At 41.8% G+C, this 20,142-nt stretch overlaps 1 protein-coding gene and 1 non-coding gene across 7 annotated transcripts in view; one reads left to right on the forward strand and one right to left on the reverse strand.

Annotated features, from left to right (window-relative positions):
• Window positions 1–20,142, reverse strand: part of JAKMIP2 (janus kinase and microtubule interacting protein 2) — a 200,122-nt gene that overhangs the window by 61,695 nt on the left and 118,285 nt on the right. For 5 of the 6 annotated variants that reach the window (XM_060416545.1, XM_004008936.6, XM_027970375.3 and 2 more), the window contains exon 2: window positions 8,687–8,962. In XM_060416545.1, coding sequence (XP_060272528.1) covers window positions 8,687–8,815 — 129 coding nt within the window. In that variant the 5' untranslated portion in view covers window positions 8,816–8,962. Of the gene's footprint in view, window positions 1–8,686; window positions 8,963–17,381; window positions 17,659–20,142 lie in introns of those variants that run through there. The other variant, XM_042250622.2, reaches the window with a different exon arrangement.
• On the forward strand, window positions 5,151–5,222 carry TRNAA-AGC (transfer RNA alanine (anticodon AGC)). Its single transcript has one exon. It is a non-coding gene; the product is annotated as a tRNA-Ala (tRNA).

Raw genomic sequence — 20,142 nt, forward strand, 5'->3', positions numbered from 1 at the left:
GTAACTAGAGGCAGGAATAATATATCCTGCCACACGTTTCAGAGAACATGGGCTTGCACTGGTACCCAGAGCAGCCCTCATCCATCCCTTCCCTGTACAAAACAATAAAAGAAAAATACCCCCAACATATAATGCCTGCCTGTGTTCTTTTTGATATTTCTCCCAATGCTTCAGTAATGACAGCCTAAATCTTTCCATTTTTTTTTCAATGAAGTGAAGAAGGACTTTCTAGACTATGAGTGAGCAAACAGTACCCCATGAGCCAAATCTTTCCCACCCCCTCCCCCTTTGTGAATAAAGTTTTATTGGAACATAGCCAGGCCCATCCATTTCCATGTTGCCCATTGCTGCTTTCATGCCACAATGAACTTGAGTAGTTTCACAGAACCTCTCTGGCCCACAAAACCTAAAATATTTACTATTTTGTACTTCACGGAAAATGCTTGCTGATTCTTCTTTTATATAATGTAAGTTTTGAAAAGAGGGGCCTTATTTTTCACTGAGTTAGAATCTCTGATAATTTACCTTCCATCTAATTTACCTTGGGGAAATTAACTCAAGTGATAGGAAACTATCATCTCCAATTTTAGCAGGATGTATTTACGTTCCTTAGGCATTTGGAACAGTATCGTGACCTTAAGAGCAGATAGGTAATGACTTACTAGGGGAATTTTAGCAGCTCTTCTTAAAACAATGAAAAGCTGTAGTAAAGATGGATAAAGGGTAATGAATTCTGGGTTTGTATTTGGATTTCACCATCTACTCTCTCTAAGAAAGTTGCTTTATCCTGAGGATCTTTGATTACACTTAAAAAAAATACCTGTAAAAGAGATATTTTTAGGATTAAATTAGATAATGAATGGGAAAGTAGCTTAAACTGAAAAGTACTGTAAAATGTAAGGTAATATTATATTGGATATAAGAGGAAATACTCATGATCTGAAATTATTATGTGAAGTTCTCTGCAGGTGTATTAGATTGTACCAGTCTGTGATTCTGTAATTTCTCTCAAGTTATAAACAATAATCTTTTATGTGTAGACTGGAGAGGAGATGAATGAAAAAGAAAAAAAAAAGTGAAAACACAGGTGTATGGAAAATATACTCTAGCATGAAGACAAAACAAATAGGGACACACACTGGCATTTTTTCCCATCACAGCAGAGTATTCAAAAAAAAAAAAGAAAAAACATTGAATTACTTTTGGCACTTTTTAATGTCTACTTATTTGGTTGTCTTGGCAACTGTCATTTTTGGCAGTATTTCTAGGTACAGTCTTTTTTTTTTTTAACTTGAAAAGAGTTTCACTATGAAGGAGATACAAAGAATGTGACTGACATCTGGGAGGAAAAAAAGAGCCAATAAAAATTTTGTAGTAAAAACATTTTCTGAAAATTATTTATAGCTTAGATTGTACCACTAAGAAATAGATTTTAATATCTTAATGTAAATCATGAAAGTGAGTATACAAAAAGATGAAGAACTACCCCTGAGTAATATGAAAAAATGTGAAGATAATACTTCAAAAGGTAAAAATTAATTAGTTGATTGAAGAGAGAATCCATTTTTACTTGTGGAAATGTTATATGGACAAAAATTTCAGCTCCATCACCAAAAATAGTAGGCATTTATCGGGGGCTTAACTTACTATGTATGAATTAGGCACTTTTTTAAAGGCTTTACACCTATCAATACACTTAACATCCTAGGCAACTCTATGATATAGATAGTATTTATTACATCTGAATTTCTGATGAGAAAAGTGGGGAACAGGCTCTACAGAAGCACAACATAAAGAAGGCTGGGCCAGGAGCCAGGTCAGGGCAGATCTCAGATCTCCTAGTTGGTTCTGAAAGCTTTGGCAAGCTGGGGCTTTCTCATATGATTGTTGAAAGGACTGACTTCCATAATCCAGCAAAGTATTTGGATAGGCTAGAACACATGGGCAATTAATAACTATTAATACATGGTAGATATTAAATATTAATTTGATGAGCATTTTGCACATTAATCTTTTATCATGCAATGTATACTAATACCATGAACAACATAAATCTAAATACCCATATTATGGTGCTAAGATAAGTGCTACTATTATATTATAAGACCTTAGCAACTATTTTCCTAATAGAGATGTTCAAAGATAAAATTGGGTTTCCTCAAGAGGTCCTGAATTTCTTGGTGACATCTCATCTTAACTTGGAAAACACTGCTTAATGTATACAAAGAAGTTATAGGGGGTAGGGTGGGACAGGGCCAGAGGGTGAGCACTGAACAGAGATTTGAATAAAAGACTTCTTATATCACTTTTACCCCAGGGGTTTTATTAAAAAAATAATAATAATTAGGGAAATTTAATCCTGCTTCCACAGTGACAGAAGGAAGAAAATTCATGACTAGCTTTCCAGGCTTCCCATTATATTTTCTTCTTTGTCCTAATTCTAGTGTTGCCTTTGAAAAATGCCACTGTAAATTCTGCTAAGATAAAGAGGGTGATATTTGAGCTTTAATGTGAAATCTAGGATTAAACATTGGACTGCCTATCAAAGGTAAGGAGGGTTGAGAGGTTATCAAGACAAGACAAGCCAGCAAAAGGTTCAGCTTGGAATATCTGCATCAGATGTAGCCAGAGACCTAAACGCACAGTGGGCTGGCAGGGGTTTTCATGGGCACGAAGTAATTCTCCAACAGGAGATGTGAAGAGGGAGAGGCTGCCACCATAGGAATGGGGCTCATAAGGGCTTCTCTGGTAGCTCAGCTGGTAAAGAATCCTCCTGCAAAGCAGGAGTTCCCAGTTTGATTCCTGGGTTGGGAAGAGCCCCTGGAGAAGGGATAGGCTACCCATATCAGTATCCTTGGGCTTCCCTGGTGGCTCAGTTGGTAGGATCCACATGCAATGCGGGAGACCTGGGTTTGATCCCTGGGTTGGGAAGATCCCCTGTAGGAGTGCATGGCAACCTATTCCAGTATTCTAGACTGGAGAATCCTCAAGGACCTAGGAGCCTGGCGGGCTGCATTCCACGGGATCCCAAAGAGTAGGACACAACCGAGCAACTAAGCACAGCATAGCATAAGGGAGATTTTATACAACCTGGGGAAGTAATAAAAGCTTCTCTCTTTTCATTTGTTGCTTTTAGTTACTTAGGTTTCCTGAAAACAAAACTAAATTTGCAGAAAGCAAGAAGTACTGGATGCCCAGCGTGGGCCCTGAGCCTGCAAACTCTAGAGTACTAGCCTGAGGAGAGAGAAGGTTGGCTGGTTTTTTGAGAGCACCCTGGAGGCAACAGAGTGCCGTGGAGTAAGAAAGCACCACCTTGATCACAGCCTTAGAGAAGATGGGAGTTCCCATGTTGGCTCCTCCTCTAGCTGTGTCACTGGGAGCAAATGAATTACATAGAACTTGTGTTCTTTCTCAGTGAAATCAGAATAGTAATCAGATGCTGCCTTTGTCCCAGGCTCTCAGTGAGGACTGCTTTGCAGTCTAAAGGGCTGTTCTAAGGGTGGAAACTCCTTTCTGGAGCTGACTCTGCCCAAAGCAAGCATCCCAGGCCTGCTACCCTGCAGACTTGACCCTCAGAGGCCTGTCCTCTGCTCCTGCTTCATCCCCTCTGTGACTGTGGGCTTCACTGTAGCTGCAGGCTGTCTCTGAGGGAGAGAATGAAACCCTGGGGAACTAGGTGGGTGGATTTCACGTCTCACAGCAATCCCTCATGTGCTTGCACACCCTGAGCAGCAGATCAGTGTCCACAGAGGAGACACACAGGAAAATACCATGGCTTCATGGCTCAGTGCTGGTCCAAGAAAGACAGATCTGGTGGAAATGTTTCCTCCACCCAAGCCTGGGGTGGCCCGCCTCAATCAATACTATATTGTACTTATGCCATGGGGTTCTGGGGAATGTTTTAAAAACAATCATGATAATTCACTCAACAAGTAGGACATGTCTCCCACATGTCGGGCAGCACTGTAAACACTGGAGATCCCTTACTTAGGGGGTCCCTGAAGCAGACATGGAAGCATACATTTCATTAGAGCAGGGACAGCAGGCAAGAAACAAGCAAACAAACAAATAACAACTTCAGACATAAGTTTCAGACTTTCACTTTCTTCATAAGTACAGAGTCCTGTGATTAAAGCACTACCGGGCGATGTGCTAGATAGAGTACATGGAATGAAGGGAACAGTGTCATGTAACTTGGTGATCAGGAGGGAAGGGTCCTGAAGAGCTAGAGCAGATTCCTTTCCTGATTAGTCTCGACTATTTTGAAAGGACCTTAGGTCTTTCATGTTATTCATAATCTGCTCATTTTATAGATGCACAAATGCAGGCCCAAAAAGGTCATCCAGCAGAAAGACCCCACCTGTGTTCTTTCCTCTCCACCATAGGCCCCCATAGTTACATCCTTTTGGCCCCTATGATTGGAGTCCAGTCAAAATGACCTACATATCTCCATGTTTTTTCCTATCAGTGCTTTACAAATCTTTCAGATAATTTCTACTCACCAGAAGTGGGCTGTGTCTAATAGTTTCATTTCCCTGCAGTGGAAATGCAGGCATTTTGGGGGAAGGATAGGGGCATATCCCCCACTCCCCCAACACACACACACACACTTCATTTGTTCATTTGAAATTTGCATAATAGTATGAAGAAAAATTCTGACATTGTCTCTTCCTCTGCCTATGGTTTTCAGTATTTTCCAGACATTCACATGTTTTAAGTATAGCACTGGCTTTGCAAAACATGTAAACAACTTAAATGCCCACTGATGAATAAATAGATACAGAAAATGGGATATATCACCTCCTATACACACACAATGAAATATTCAGCCATAGAAAGGAAGGAAATTCTGTCATTTGCAACATTATGCCAAGTGAAATAAGCCAGATGAAGACAAACACTGTATGATCACACTTACATGTGGAATTAAAAAAAAAATAGAGCTCATAGATATAGGGAATGGATTGGTGGTTACCAGAGGCAGAATGGTTACCAGAGATGGTTAAGGTGGTTAAAAGGTACAAACTTCCAGTTACACGGTAAATTCTGAGGATGTAATGCATAGCATGGTGATTATAGTTAACAGTCCTCTTAACAATATTTGAAGATTGCAAAAAGAGTATATCTTAACAGTTCTCGTCACAGCAGCTGGGGGTATAGTTCAGTGGTAGAGCGCACGCTTAGCATGCATGAGGCCCTGGGTTCAATCCCCAGTATCTACATCTTCAGGGCTTTCCTTGTGGCTCAGCTGGTAAAGAATCTGCCCACAAAGCGGGAGACCTGGGTTCAATCCCTGGGTTGGGAAGATCCCTGGTGAAGGGATAGGCTACCCACTCCCGTATTCTGGCCTGGAGAATTCCATGGACTGTACAGTCCACGGGGTCGCAAAAAGTTGGACAAGACTGACAGACTGTCACTTTCACTTTCCTCACAAGAGCAAAATCTTTGTAACTCTGTGAGGTGATGGCTATTGACAAAACTTACTGTGATAATCATTTCACAATTTATACATCTATCAAATCATTATGCTGCACACACAAAATGAACACACTGTTATACATCAATTGTATCTCAATAAAACGGGAAAACATGTGAAAAAAGAGCACAGACTTGGGAGGAGAGGGAAGGGGACTTGAAGACCCAGCTCCGTCACCAACAAGCACGTGACTCTGAGTGAACTGCTTTATCTCACTGAGCCTCGGTTTCCGCATTTGTAAAATGTGGGTAATGACAGTGCCCACCTCAGAGAATGGTAGTGAGGGTGAAATGTGATAACTGAATTGTAACACAACATATCTGATAATATCCGCTCAAAAAATACACACACATAACTTAGGAAGTAAACACGACTATTATCCCATGCGACAAAGGAAGACACAGGTATTCCATAACCTGCGCAGGGTCACTCAGGTGCTAAGGGAAATAGCTGGGATTATGTGAGGAGGAAACGCAGTTCTTATCATGTGTGACAGATGGTAAACATTCAATAAAGTCCAGCACGTGTGACCCTGCTCTATCTGCAATATTTTCTGCAAATGTCAATGGGATGATTTGTCTTTCTGGAAAAATGAGTAATATCCCATCACTCCAAAGGTTTCCACTCTTTAACTTGTCCATTCCCCTGAGGTTAAACTGTCATTTTATCATCATCCTAGCCTTGGAGTCAAACTGAGAGTGTGAATTCACGTGTCGGCCTTGTTCATGTTCTCTCTCTTAGAGCCTCGGCCTTTGGTAACACAACCGTATTTATTTTAATAAAACTGCTTTATGACTTGTTTGCCCTCTAAATTCCCTTTGCTCTTTGGGGAATGCTGCTGACAGCAGTGAGGCTTTGCTGTCGCCCCTGTGCTAGGATTATAATTAACTGCCATGGAGAGGGAGTCTGGGGGAGGGGCAGAGGGTGGACGACAAGGGCAGTGCTTTCATTTCAGAGCCTGGCTTCTAGTCTCTTGTCAGAGGAAAGGGAGATGACCCCTGACTGCTGGCTTAGACACCAGTGCCCAGCCCTGGATAAACAGGCACAATAAACAGCTCTGTCCCCAGTCAAGAGTTCCCCCTTTTAAAAGGTAAGCACATGTGGGAAATGGCAGGGTTGGGATCTGCAGGGCCTCTGCCTCTTTAAAATCTCATGAGCTTGGTCTCTGTAAACCAGGGGCAGGTTACGGTTCCCGGTATCCAGATGGATAGCCTTCTTCCCAAGAAGGTAGTTTGTTATTCTGTTGTTACGACAATTAAAGCAACCTGCCTCCCTCAAAATGCTATGTTGCCCCAGGGAAAGTTAAAACCAATGAAATGTTCATAGCTTGTCGACCTGGAAGGAATTGTGGAGTGGAGTGTTTGTCAACACGAAGTCAAAAAACCACCTCCACGGGGACTGTCTGGACCGTGTGCTGGAATTGCAGTCCTGAGCCTCATCACTCCTACTTTATCAGAATCTTTGGACTCTGGGCCCAGGGATCTCAATTTTTAATAAGTTCCCTCAGGTTATTCTAATATCCAGTGATGCTTGAGAGACAAGAATATGGAGAAACAGATTCAGTCATCTGAATTACAGATCGACACACTGAGAAATTGAAATTTGTCCCCGAGGAGAGAAAAAGGCAATATTCTGGTTTTCTGACTCTTACACAAACATTTTTGACTTTGTTTTTGTTTGTTTTGTTTTGTGACACCACATTCTTTTTAACTTTATGGAAACTGAAAAATACCCTTCACAAACTTTACATTGGGGCCTGCTTATCCAAGGTCAAGGCTTAACTGAGACAGGGGGCCAGGAGCTTTGGCCAATTCAAGCTTTATTATTGTTCAAACCAGGAGAAATACATTTGGGAGAAAAGAACTAATTAAAATGTAATGGTAAAGTCAAGGAAGAAGAGGCAGTAAAAAAGAGTAAGGATATATGTTATTTGTCACTTGATTAAGAACATTTCCTTACTGCACAAAGAGTTATCTCTTTAAGGCAATTTTACACTGACATGATTGTCTCTACTTTGCAAAAATGTCTCACGCCTGTCACATATTTCAAAATGATTTCCTGTCCATGACTCTGTTTGATACCCATACCACTCTAATAAGAGAAGCATTAGCATATTCATTTAATGGATGAGACTTAGAAGCAAAGAAACTTTCCTAAGTCTAATTAGCAACTGACTCAAGCATACCAGATATGGAAGGGATACTACTATGAATTATTTTTTCCAGAATTTACTATGTTCCAGGCAGCTCTCTGAGCATCTGACATGAATTTTCTCATATACTCCTCATCACTCCTTTATGTGCGTGTCTAATTTAAACCTCCTCCCAGCTCTACAGGATAATACTAAGGTAAAAGGATAGAAATCACCTTTCAGTCATTCATCTACTCATTCAACAAATATATGTTGAGCTTTTCAGTCCTGGACATTTATTTAAGCTCTACTGATGGAGAGGTAAGTGAGGCTGCTGTCACAGAGATTACACTTGACTGGGGGGAGAGAAGCATTAAACAAGTCAATATATAAATACAAAAACTGCGCTGAGATGAACCAGGAAAAGGCAGGCCTTAGGGAGTGTGTAGACCCAGGAAGTGCTCTGTTTTGGAGATTGTAGTCAGATGCTTGACTAGAGCTGACACTTGCAGGAAGTGTGCAAGGAGCATGCTGCTGGCTGGGGAAGAAGAAGGGCAAAGGCCCACATGTGATGGGCGTGTGTCCCCTGGTTCAGTGAAGAGGCTGGAGCAGAGTGATCTGGGGACAGCAGTGGTAGGAGTTGAGTCAGATGATGGGCAGCTGGAGGGGGGAGGTCCTGATGTGGTGGGGAAAGTCCTGTGACTGAGAGAGGTGGGCAGCTTTGCAGGGTTCTGAGCAGTAGAATGGCAGGATGGACATGCTTTACAAAGATACCTCTAAATGCCTCAGGGGGAATGACTACAGAAGGCGAGGGTGGGACCCATCAAGGCCACATGCTTAGTCATTGGTCCAGAGGTGGTGGTGGTGGGGAGTATGCTCTCAATTTTTACATCTGGCTTCCTGGGCATGCAGAGCTCATGAGCAGGGCTTTCTCATTTTGTGTGTATCCTGTGCTCAAATCCCCTCTGCCACACCCAGGGAATCTCCCCAAGTGCAGGGGTTGTTGCCCCCTCTGGCAACCAGCAGACAAGAGTCCACCAAGGCAGGGCGGCAGGCGGGCCTCAGGAAGCCCCACTCACCTTGGACTTCTCCTGATGCAGCTCTATCTGGATGTCTGTGAGCTTGGTCCTGAGGTCTTCGTTGGCAGCTTGAAGGGCGACAATGAGCGCCTCGGGCTTCTCGCCCTTATTTCGCCCTTTCTTGGACATTATTCCTTTCTGAATGGAGTCTGTTGGTGTTGAGTTCCTCTCAAGCAGGGGCTGCCATGTTCCTGCGGCTTCTCCTGGGTGCGATGGCTCAGCAGCTACTGCGTGTTGCTCCTCGGGAAGGTCTCCTCAGCCTCTGCCCTGGAAGCCCTGGGGGACGTGGAGACAGTAGTTACTGCCCGACCGAGACCTGGGCTGCGCACTCGTCAGGCACTCAGCCTGAGCTGCCTGTGAGAGCCGCCTGCTAAGGGCTCCTGACCACTTGGCACATGAATTTAGGGCTGTCTTCCCGACAGGCTAGTCTGCTCATGTTGGTGCCCCGCTTAAAATCCTTCAAAGACCTAAGAGTCCATATACGAGTGTATCTTTCACATCTCAGAGTGCTCTTTACACCTGAACCTGCCCATTCTCCTAGGCTTACTTTCTCCACATCACTCACTTATATCCTGGGCATAAAGAGTGTCTTTTAATTTTCTGATTATTTCTCTCTTCCCATAGGACTTTTCATTTCCCCCCATCCTCTGCCCCGCCTCCTCTCACGGTCCTCAGCCTCACATGCCGCTGCACAGTTTAGTCTGAACAACCCTCATGACTCCATCAGGTCTTAGCTGGCAAATCAGCTCCTCCTGGAAGCCCCCCACCCCACCCCACCCCAGGTAAATACAGGTCCCTGTTTTTTAAGTGTGGTCACCTCCTTTAGTCTGTTAGCTTTGTGAGGGCAGGAATGTGTTCATATTTACAACTTGCTTCTCAGAATGCATCTCAGGGACTGGACATATCCGCTATTTAATTCAGTATTTGTGAAAGGAAGTCACCTATGTGATGATCTATGGTTTCCTCACAGAGTTGACTTTAAGAAAATCCAATATATAAAAAGACCTAGAATTATACAATAGATAAACTGTGAGACACGGAGATTTACTATACTTGGTTAATTGAGTCACTCATTTATTTAGTCAATATAGGTAAAAGGTAAAGTCGCTCAGTCGTGTCCAACTCTTTGCGACCCCATGGGCTGTAGCCTACCAGGCTCCTCTGTCCATGGGATTTTCCAAGCAATAGTACTGGAGTGGATTGCCATTTCCTTCTCCAGGGGATTTCCCGACCCAGGGATTGACCCCAGGTCTCCCACATTGTAGACAGATGCTTAACCGACTATTTGTAAACTATAGACTTTTTAATTTTTTTCATTTGTTGGTTGCCAGGACTTAAATTGCAGCACGCAGAATCACCACCTTTGTTTCGGGATGCTAACTCTTAGTTGTGGTATGTGGGATCTAGTTCCTTGACCAGGGATCAAACCTGGAACCCTGCACTGGGAACGCGGGGTCTTAGCCACTGGACCAATAGGGAAGTCCCTATAGGCTTCTATATGTTATGCTAAGTACAGTATGTTGAAATTGAAAATGCTAGTTTTCCCAGGCAAAAACAACAAACCTTTATCCCTACCTATCTTGATCACCATCACCATCATCTATATGATAATTGCCTTTTTAAAAACAACACTTGTTTCAAAAACATAGACAAGAACTTCCCGTTCCTGTAGGGTGAGTGAGGAGGGCTCCCTGAGGATGGTGGCATATTCTGGAAGTCGAGGAGTGGGTAGGATGGTAACAGGTGGAGAAACAGGTGAAGCATCCTGGGTGAATGAAATGGTATGTGCTGAGATACAGCAAAGAGAAAGCATAACAACTGTTTTAGAGGAAACAGGGGCCTGATAGTTACAACCCAGGATATATTTGATGGGCACCAATGCTGGAACACTGGCCTGGAAATGATTAAGTTCTGGGAGATCTGGGATGCCATCCTTAGAAGTTTGGCATTTTTCCCCCCCAGTAGGTAACAAGGAAGCTATTGAAGTTCTTGGCAGGTAGGTGCCCTAACAGAGCAGTGCTTCGGTGCGGTTGTTTTGGTGGCATAGTGGGGAGACAATGAGGAAGGAGACCAGATAGGACACTAAATTTCCAAGATGAAGCATGATGTAGACCCAATCAGAACAGCAGTGAGAAAAAGAAGAAAAAAAGATATGTCTTGATTTACAAATCTTTAAATGTGTCATAGGATCAAGGAGGTGAGAAAAATATAAAGCCTAAACTGTTAAAGTCAGTGCAAAAAGTACGACTAGATAAAGAAGATACTAGAGAGTTTCCCATGCAACCTTCCAGAAAATTGAGCATTTTGTATCTCTAGATGCTTCAGTCCAGAACGAAGGGGAATTCCTACTGATGATCCATATGTTCCAGTAGCTGCTGCTCTGTTGAGACCCCTGCTATTCAGCCTTGAGGACCATGCTGGGATCCTGGGCTTTCTGCCATCCACCATGACCACTGGGCCATGTCTTTTAGAGACTGTCTCTAGGGAAAGGGGGTAAGGAAAGGTTAGGAAGTTAGATCAGTCTGTTGCCAGCAGTCATGGAACTGTCCACCGTATTGTACTCTAGGGTAGATGTTGGAGTGGTCCTTCATGCTTAGTTTGCAAATGTTGCAAAATCATTAAAGTGTATGGCTGAGAGACTTCTAAGTGGTTACAACTCTTTGTTTCTAGAATTGAAATGAACTCAACAAGCATTTATTGAAAATTTGTATGACTAACACCACTGGGCACAAAGATAAGTAAGACAGTACTTAACTCCAGGCAGGTTTTGGGTGAGAACACTCCCATATATACAGTTAACAGGTATCTCCTCTAGTTTGTTCTCTAGATGTTGCTGGTCCCCCAGGCTTTGTCCAGGTTATCTCTACTGGTCCCACCTATAGGTTTTATGACCCCCTGTGTTATATTCATAGCTCTGACCATTCCCCAAACCCCAGACTTATATATTCAACCCCTTCTACTAAATCCACCTGGATATCCTATTGGTATCTCAAACTTAACCCAACAAATACAGATGTCTTTTTTTTAACTAGTCCCTCAAAAACCTTATCCTCCCCAAGTTTTCCCATATCAATAAATGGCAGAATCACATGTCCAGTTGTTCCAGATCTTAGCTTAGAAGTCATCCTTTTTTTTTTTTTAATCCCCTATTTACCTTATCCAGTCCACTAGGAAGTCTGGTTTGTTTTACCTATAAAATATGACTCACTTTATTGTTAACTTCTATCAGACCTTTATAGTGCTGTCACAACACAGGGAAAAGCTATTTGGGAAAAGCTTCCTAGCCATATTGTTGTCTTGAATGAAGAATAGGCTTTTCATTTTCTCTTTTCCCCCCAATGCAAACAAACCTTTATTAGCATCTACAATTTACTTGCTACAGTAAACAGTGCTGAGGGCTCAGAGATATATCATATAGCCCTGGAGGAGCTCACAGTTGATTGGCTCCATCAGTTAGAGTTGCAGCAGAAAAAGGTAGTCCTGCTCAACTGAGAATTTAATAATGGGACTATGTACCAAAGGGTGAGCAAAGCTAAGGAAGCCTATACGGGCTGTGGAGGTAAATATCAACTTTAAAAGGAATGAGCCATCTCAAAATGGCTCTATGTTAAAAGGGTAAGTGAAATATAGGTATGTCCCACAAACATGTCTTGTCTTGAAGCTTAAAGTGATTGAGATTTATCAGTTAGTTTGTTTAGCATCATCAGTTGGAGGGGTCTCTCCCTTGTGCCTAAATGAAACCATACTCTGTCAACCTTTTCAACATAACCTCAAGAATTTTGACCTCAAAGATCCTTAATTTCCCCTCACCATTGTGCTACCTGCAGACATCACTGCAATGGGTCTTCCAATACTTTCCACTGTGGTCGACTTCATGGTGTGTGTTGGAGTGCATGTATATCGCGTGGGCTTGGGACTCTTCAGAGCTGGCCCTCTTCAACTATGCCTTAGCCCCGTAGATGTCCCAACTTTTGGAAGCCAGATGATCACCACTCCAGATTTCCTGAGCCAAGAATGGGCTTTTCCAATTAGAGATACTCAAATGGGGGCCACCCAGGTGGCTCAGTTGTAAAGAATCCACCTGGCAATGCAGGAGCCTCAGGAGATGTGGGTTCAATTCCTGGGTCAGGAAGATCCCCTGGAGGAGGAAATGACAACCCACTCCAGTATTCTTGCCTGGAAAACTCCATGGATAGAGGAGCCTGGCAGGCTACAGCCCACGGGATCACAAAGACTTGGACACGAGTAAGCAACTAAACAACAGTAACCACATACTCACTGACAGAGGCAGAAGCTTGAGAGAAACTCTGGAGTCACACAGTTGATGTATGTAGAGGAGGCTATAAAACTAGGAGGAAAAACTCCAGGGTTAGATTGCACAGGCTCTTGCATAATCGATGATTACATTTAATTTAAAATGACTTCATTATGTAGAAACGGAGAAACATGGCAGTATGTGAATATAAGTGTAATAATAAGTTACACTGACCAGTCTGAATTTAGCACTTAAAATACTGCTCAAATCTAATGTGCACTAAAGACGTGGTGGGGAATAAAACTGTTCACAGAAAGATTAAGTAACTTGCCCAGGATGACTGAGTGGATAGCTAGTGGGGCTGAGATTCAAATCCAGGCAATTTGAAACTGAGACTCAAGGTGTCTACCCTGGGCGACTCTGCCTCATGTTTGCATTTTAGAAAGGTAACTCTGGCAGTGTGATGGAGGATGAGTTGCTAAGGAGGGAGAGACTGGAAGCAGGAAATCAGTGAGTCTGCTTCAGTGGTCCAGGTGACAGATAATGCAGTTCTAAATGGGGCCAGCCATGGGGATGAAAAAGGAAGCGGCAGCTCTGACACTGCAGATGTTGATGGAATCACATCCTACCTTTAAACATTACATTCTTCTCCCCTGTTGTAAATAACGAGGACCAGCTCTCTGTCATTGCTTACAGCAAAAATGTGAGACGCAACAGCCATATTTTACATTTTAATTTACAATCCTTTCCCCAAAATATAACATATGTGCCTGACTTAACACATTTTTAGTCTGGAAATTATTATGAAATTAAGTCCCATAAGAGCCAGATAAAAGAATAGGATTAAAAAATTAGACATGTTCAGGAGAGAAAAAAATATCATAGGAATTTGAGGGTGGGGTCAACTTATAGACACCTACCTTAATGTAAACAGCTGTTCATATAAGTATGGCCCTATACAACCCTCTGAAGTGAAGTGAAGTCGCTCAGTCGTATCTGACTCTTTGCGACCCCATGGACTGTAGCCCACCAGGCTCCTCGGTCCATGGGATTTTCCAGGCATGAATACTGGAGTGGGTTGCCATTTCCTTCTCCAGGGGATCTTCCTGACCCAGGGATCGAACCCAGGTCTCCTGCATTGTAGGTAGACGCTTTACCGTCTGAACTACCAGGGAAGCCCATATAACCCTCTACTGGAGGGCAATTTTCCAAAGTCTTTTCCAGTTGCGATGAGTGCCTGGAAATCTTGTGATTCTCATATGTAATTTCACTAAAATATTTCTGTTGCTTTGTGCTTCCCCTTCCCCCTTTTGGACAGTTTTATTGAGATATAATTCACATATCATAAAATTCATCTATTTTTTAGCATACTCACAAGGCTACAACTGATTTTAGAACTTATCATCATACCAAAGAGAAAGCCCATACTTATTAGCAGTCATTTCCCACTCTCACAAACTCTCCCAGCCCAGGCAATCATTAACCTACTTTTTGTCTCTATAGATTTATCTATTCTGGATATTTGTGTAAGCAGAATCATAAAATGTGTGGATTTTTTTTAGTAACTGGCTTCTTCTACTTTAAAAGAGTCATCTATAATATAGCCTGTATCAATATTTTATTTCTTCTTATTGCTGAATAATATTCCATTGCATAACTAAAGCTAGATTTTATTTATTCCTCTGTCAGTTGATGGGTACTTGTGCTGCCTTTGCTTAAGCAGTTTGAGGTCAACCTTCCAGAGAGGCTGCCACATGCAGAGAGACACGGCCTCTCAAAGCAGTGTGCTCCAGAGCATAAGGGAGAGCTTGAAGACATCACTGCAGATGCATGGAATGTTTCTGGACCACCCTCAGAGCCTCTGTCATTGATAACACCTGTTGCAACAGAAGATCTGGAGGAGGGACAGAAGTATTTTCATCGATGGGCCAATCTATCAGGAAGGAGGGGGAGATGGCTTCTCCACTTCAGACCACTTGAAGGCATTTTAAATGAGCCCTAGGTTTCCAGCTTTCAGCTGCTGATGGCAGTGCTGGCCCCAGGGATCATTGTGAGGTACCAAAGGTGAGAATTTTAGCTTATCCTCTGGTCCTACCCTGTCATTAATCAGGTACCTCCCACAGCCACCAAGGCTGAGTTTCCCTGCAACCAAGTTTCAGATAAAGATATCAGAAAATTTAGAGACAGGCTCTTATGAGCAGTTGCATTTTAAAATAACGATCACTGCTTGAGAGCAAATCTTAATGAAGGAATATATTATCAATGGAAGAGTTTTGGCCATCATTCATTCATTCACTCCATAGACATTTATTGAGGAGGAAATACAGTGTAGTGTTTGAGAGTAAAGCTTCCCAAATTTTTGGTTTGGTTTTATTAAAATCTATAAGAGAGCTTTAGTGATTGGAGCTCCACTCTGGAGACTCTGATAGAGTAGTTGCTGGGTGATTCTGATGCACAGGAATCTTTGAGAACTCCTGGGTAAGAGTATGGCCTATGGAGTCAGACAGACTTAAGTTTAAATTTCACCTGTGTGTTTAGTAGATGTGGATCTTGGATAAATCATTAGTTCTCAGGTTCTCAATATCCCTCATCTCCAAAATGGGGTGAGAGGTGCAGGAATACGTAGAACTATGGGACTGGATTGTTTGACAATCACATGAGAGAATGTAAAAGATGCTCTCACACAGCTCATGACGCAGGAGAGGTAACACTTATTGAGTGTTTTCAATTTCAACTATTGGCTAAGGTGGTGGAAACAAAATAGCCAATAGGTGCTTTTCTCAAGATGCTTAATTTGAATAAGCATGACAGGGGATATTACAAATAATGATTATTCCAGTGCCACACTTATGGAAGGCCTCAAATATTAAAAAGCCATTTTTATTCTCGATCCTCTACAGACTTATTTACGCATTGGTACAAAACCCCTGAGAGAGAAACCACGGAGAGGGGGAGAGTGACATTAACATGAGCAGATGAAACTTTTTCTTTCCTCACCATGGTTTTTCCTCAGGTACCACTTCTGGAGAGTAAAAGTGGGATGCTGCGTTTGAAATAGTCTTGGGATCATCTGCCCCCAGCTTTAGCCTTTTTATGTCTTTTTGAGTTTAGGGAACCTCAATATCTATTTTTTATAACAAGATGTCCAGATTTTAAAAATGTCCATTCAGCTGAACAGGGAAGATGGAATACTACTCAGCCATAAAAAGAATGGAACCATGCCATTTCAGCAACATGGATGGACCTAGAGATTATCACAAGTAAACAAGTCAGAAAGAGAAAGGCAGATACCATTATGATATCACTGTATATCAGATCTAAAATATGACAAAAACAGACTCACAGACATAGAGAACAGATTTTTAATTGCCCAGGGGAGGGGTAGGGAGAGATGGATTGACAGTTTGGAATAGCATATGCAAGCTATTATATATAAAATGGATGGAGGAGGAAATGGCAACCCACTCCAGTTTTCTGGCCTGGAAAATTCCATGGACAGAGGAGCCTGGTGGGCTACAGCCCATGGGGTCTCAAAGAGTTGGACACGACTGAGAGATTGAGCACATATATAAAACAGATAAATGACAAGGTCCCACTTTATAGCACAGGGCAATATATTCAATATCCTGTGATAAACCATAATGGAAAATAATAATGTATAACTGAATCCCTCTGCTGTACAACAGAAATTAACACAACACTGTAAATCAACTATATTTCAATAAAAATGGATTTTTAAAAATTTCTATTTGCAGCATTGTTGATATTAAAAACACACATTTCAAGATTAAAATCAAGAAATTGGAAACATTTATCGATATTAAATCAGTTCATCAATATTTAAATATGTTGAATCTGTGCTGCTGCTCTTTGGTTATAATCCTGGTTACACAGTCTGTCCAGGAAAGTAAAAATATCCTAGAAATCCCAATATGATGTCCAACTACATTTTCTATTTTCTCTCACATCCTAAAATACCGCCTAATTCTTTATCAGAAACGTGGTCAAGAAAGCATGGCCATTATTTATTGAGCACTGTTCTTGGTTTTTCATAGATGCAAACAATTGCAAGCATCAGACATTCCCACCTGCCAGTGGCTTCTGGATGGTAAGGGGAGGCAAATATCTGTAGAGAGGAAACTAATTCCAGAAAGCAGTGAATGATACAGTTGGTAAATGCTATGGGAGTAGCTTAGATCAGACTGCAAAAGCATGAAGACAACAAAATAGGTGAGCTGAGCCTGAATGATGCTGATGTTGAATAGTGCTACCTAATTTACTGAGTTCTGACTCTGGGCCAGGCACTGTGCTAAGGTACACTCATCTTAGGTACAGGAATTTATCCCAGTCAACCCCTTCAGATATTTACTCTTATTATTTTTTTTAGGTAAGAAAACTGAGGCTCAGAAAAGCTAATTAACTTGAAAAAAATTAACTCACCTAGTGAAGTGGCTAAGCTGCAACTCAAATACACATCTGCCAGTCTCCAAAGCCTCTTAGCTATTATAATACATACTTGAAGAAAGGGCTGGATTCTTCCGCTCTGGTCGTGAGTAAGCTCAAGAGATGGCAAAGGCATGAAAATATCAGTGGGCACTTACAAAATAGAATTGTGGGATGTAGTGGTTAGGAGCTTGGGATCTGAAATCACACAAACTGGTTTTGAGTCACACTTCCTGGATGTCTATTCTTGAGAAATTAAACTCTCTAAACTTCTGTTACTGTAAAGTGAGGAAACAAATATATCTACCTCACTGAGCTCTTACAAGGAGTAAATGAACTATGTGTGTAAAATGATTAGAAATTATTATCATTGTTATCATTTTTTCCAGGAACTATCCAGGAAAAGCCAGCTTAGATTTCAAGGGAAAAAGAAACAATTTATCATTCCTTTGTGCTAAAAGAGACAGACCAGGAAAGGCACAGAGATCCCTGAAAAGACTAAAGCAATTCTTGCCTATGCTTTTGGCAAAATAAGATCTGCACTGGCAAGGTCAGTATTCCCAGGAGTCTCAGCTTTGCAGATGGTTCTGCCCTAAGCTATAAACTGAATAAGGTTGTTATTAATCTTAAGAGTTTCCAATAAGGCTGTTGCCTCTGAGTTATGATTTGAAAAGCAACTGTAATATAAAATTAACTGGAGTTCATGTGTATGCACCACTTCTCCATAATTAACACTTTGATACATCCACTGCACCAAAGCCTTGCTGGTTTGGCTAAGCCCTTCCCCCACTTCTTTTCCAAAGATGATGTTTTAGAATTAGATGTTGCAATGGCAACCCACTCCGGTGTTCTTGCCTGGAGAATCTCAGGGACAGGGGAGCCTGGTGGGCTGCCGTCTACGGGGTCGCACAGAGTCGGACACGACTGAAGTGACTTAGCGGCTTAGTAGTGTTTAAAACGGATGAATTAAACTCATTTTATTCCCAGTGACCTGCAGAGACATGTTAAGCCCTTCTTTATGCAGGAAAATACATTTGTGAACCGTGCACTCATGAACCTAACACAGAAATTTAATATAAAGGAGGGGAACTGCTATATTTAAAACGGGTAATCAACAAGGACCGACTGTACAGCACAGGCAACTCTGCTCAATGTTGTCATGTGGCAGCCTGGATGGCGGGAGGTATATGAATGGCTGAGTCCCTTTGCTCTCCACCTGAAAACTATCACAGCATTGTTTATTGGCTATGTCCAATATAAAATAAACAGTTTTTTTTTTTTTTAAAGAAGGGGGACTGCTATTTAAGTTAGTCCAAACCTAGAGTTCTAGTTTCCTATATAAAGGGAATGTGGTGGTGTGGCTATTGGGTCAAAAGATTTTAACCCTTTATACATCTGTTAGAAGAAAATGAATCTAAAATGCTAACATTCAACACAGTATCAGTTAAGCATCTTTAGGACTGCAAGGTATCAGTCTTGTATGATTCTTTGTGTTATTTTTTCTCTTTCCTGTTCTTCCACCAATTACCCTCTTTATCACATATAATAATAGCAATTATTTTATTACTACAAATTATTTAGTCAACACATAAATTTTTCATATGAAAGAATGTAATACAACCAATACTTTGGCCACCTGATGCGAAGAGGTGACTCATATGAAAAGACCCTGATGCTGGGAAAGATTGAGGGCAGGAGGAGAAGGGGACGACAGAGGATGAGATGGTTGGATGGCATCACCGACTCAACGGACATGGGTTTGGGTGGGCTCCGGCAGCTGGTGATGGACAGGGAGCCCTGCAGTGCTGCAGTTCACGGGGTCGCAAAGAGTCGGACACAACTGAGCGACTGAACTGAACTGAATACAACCAAAAACCTATTGTTTCTGATGCACTTGTTTTTTATATCTCAGGTTTACATCTTCACATTAGAAATATACCCCCTGAAATGCAGTAAAATCGTTCTCAGCACATATACAATAGACGTCTAACCTCTTTCAGAGGGGTTGTCAGGAAGGCTTGGTAGAAGTGACGGCTAAAATTAAAGGCAAAGCAAGTAGGAGGATCCTTCCAGAACTAAACTACTCTGCAAACTCTTCTAATGCAGTTGCTTGTTTGGCTTCCTTTCTCCTCCTCAACTCTCTGGTGAACTCCATCCTACTCATCTTTTAGGGGTGAGATCCAGTATCATCACATATCACTTTCCCTCACACCTCTGCACCATTCCCTGGGTGGAATAAATTACTCCCTCATTTGGGTTTCCATTTGCACTTTAAAGACACTTCTTATAGCATTCATCACTGTTCCCTTAATTTAATGATTCATCAATTCACAAGTATTTATGAAACATCTGGAGGGGGGATGTCTCTCTGCTAAGCAAGACAGACAGGGTCCCTGTTCTTCCCAGAAGAGGAATCAGCAATTTCATGCAGTCTGATAACTGCACACACGATAAGAGATGGGAATCAGGAAAGACTCGGGAAAAGTGATCTGTAACAAAGATCTGCAGGATTGTGAAAGAATCGGCTAGCTAAGAGAGTACCAAAAATGCATGCTCTAGGTAGAGGGAGTACTGAAGAGGAAGGTCCAGGGGTAAAAAAGAATATAAATGATGCTCTGGAGAAAAACATAGACAAGATCTTGGTGGAAAATATGGGAAAACTTCAAAGATGAACTTAGGTAGACAGGGAACAGTTGGTAGAAAAGAGTATAGATTATGTTAAAGGGTTTGGACTTCATCCCCACAGTAATGTGTAGTC

The sequence above is a fragment of the Ovis aries genome, chromosome 5 (assembly GCF_016772045.2).
Source record: "Ovis aries strain OAR_USU_Benz2616 breed Rambouillet chromosome 5, ARS-UI_Ramb_v3.0, whole genome shotgun sequence".
Lineage (NCBI taxonomy): Eukaryota > Metazoa > Chordata > Mammalia > Artiodactyla > Bovidae > Ovis > Ovis aries.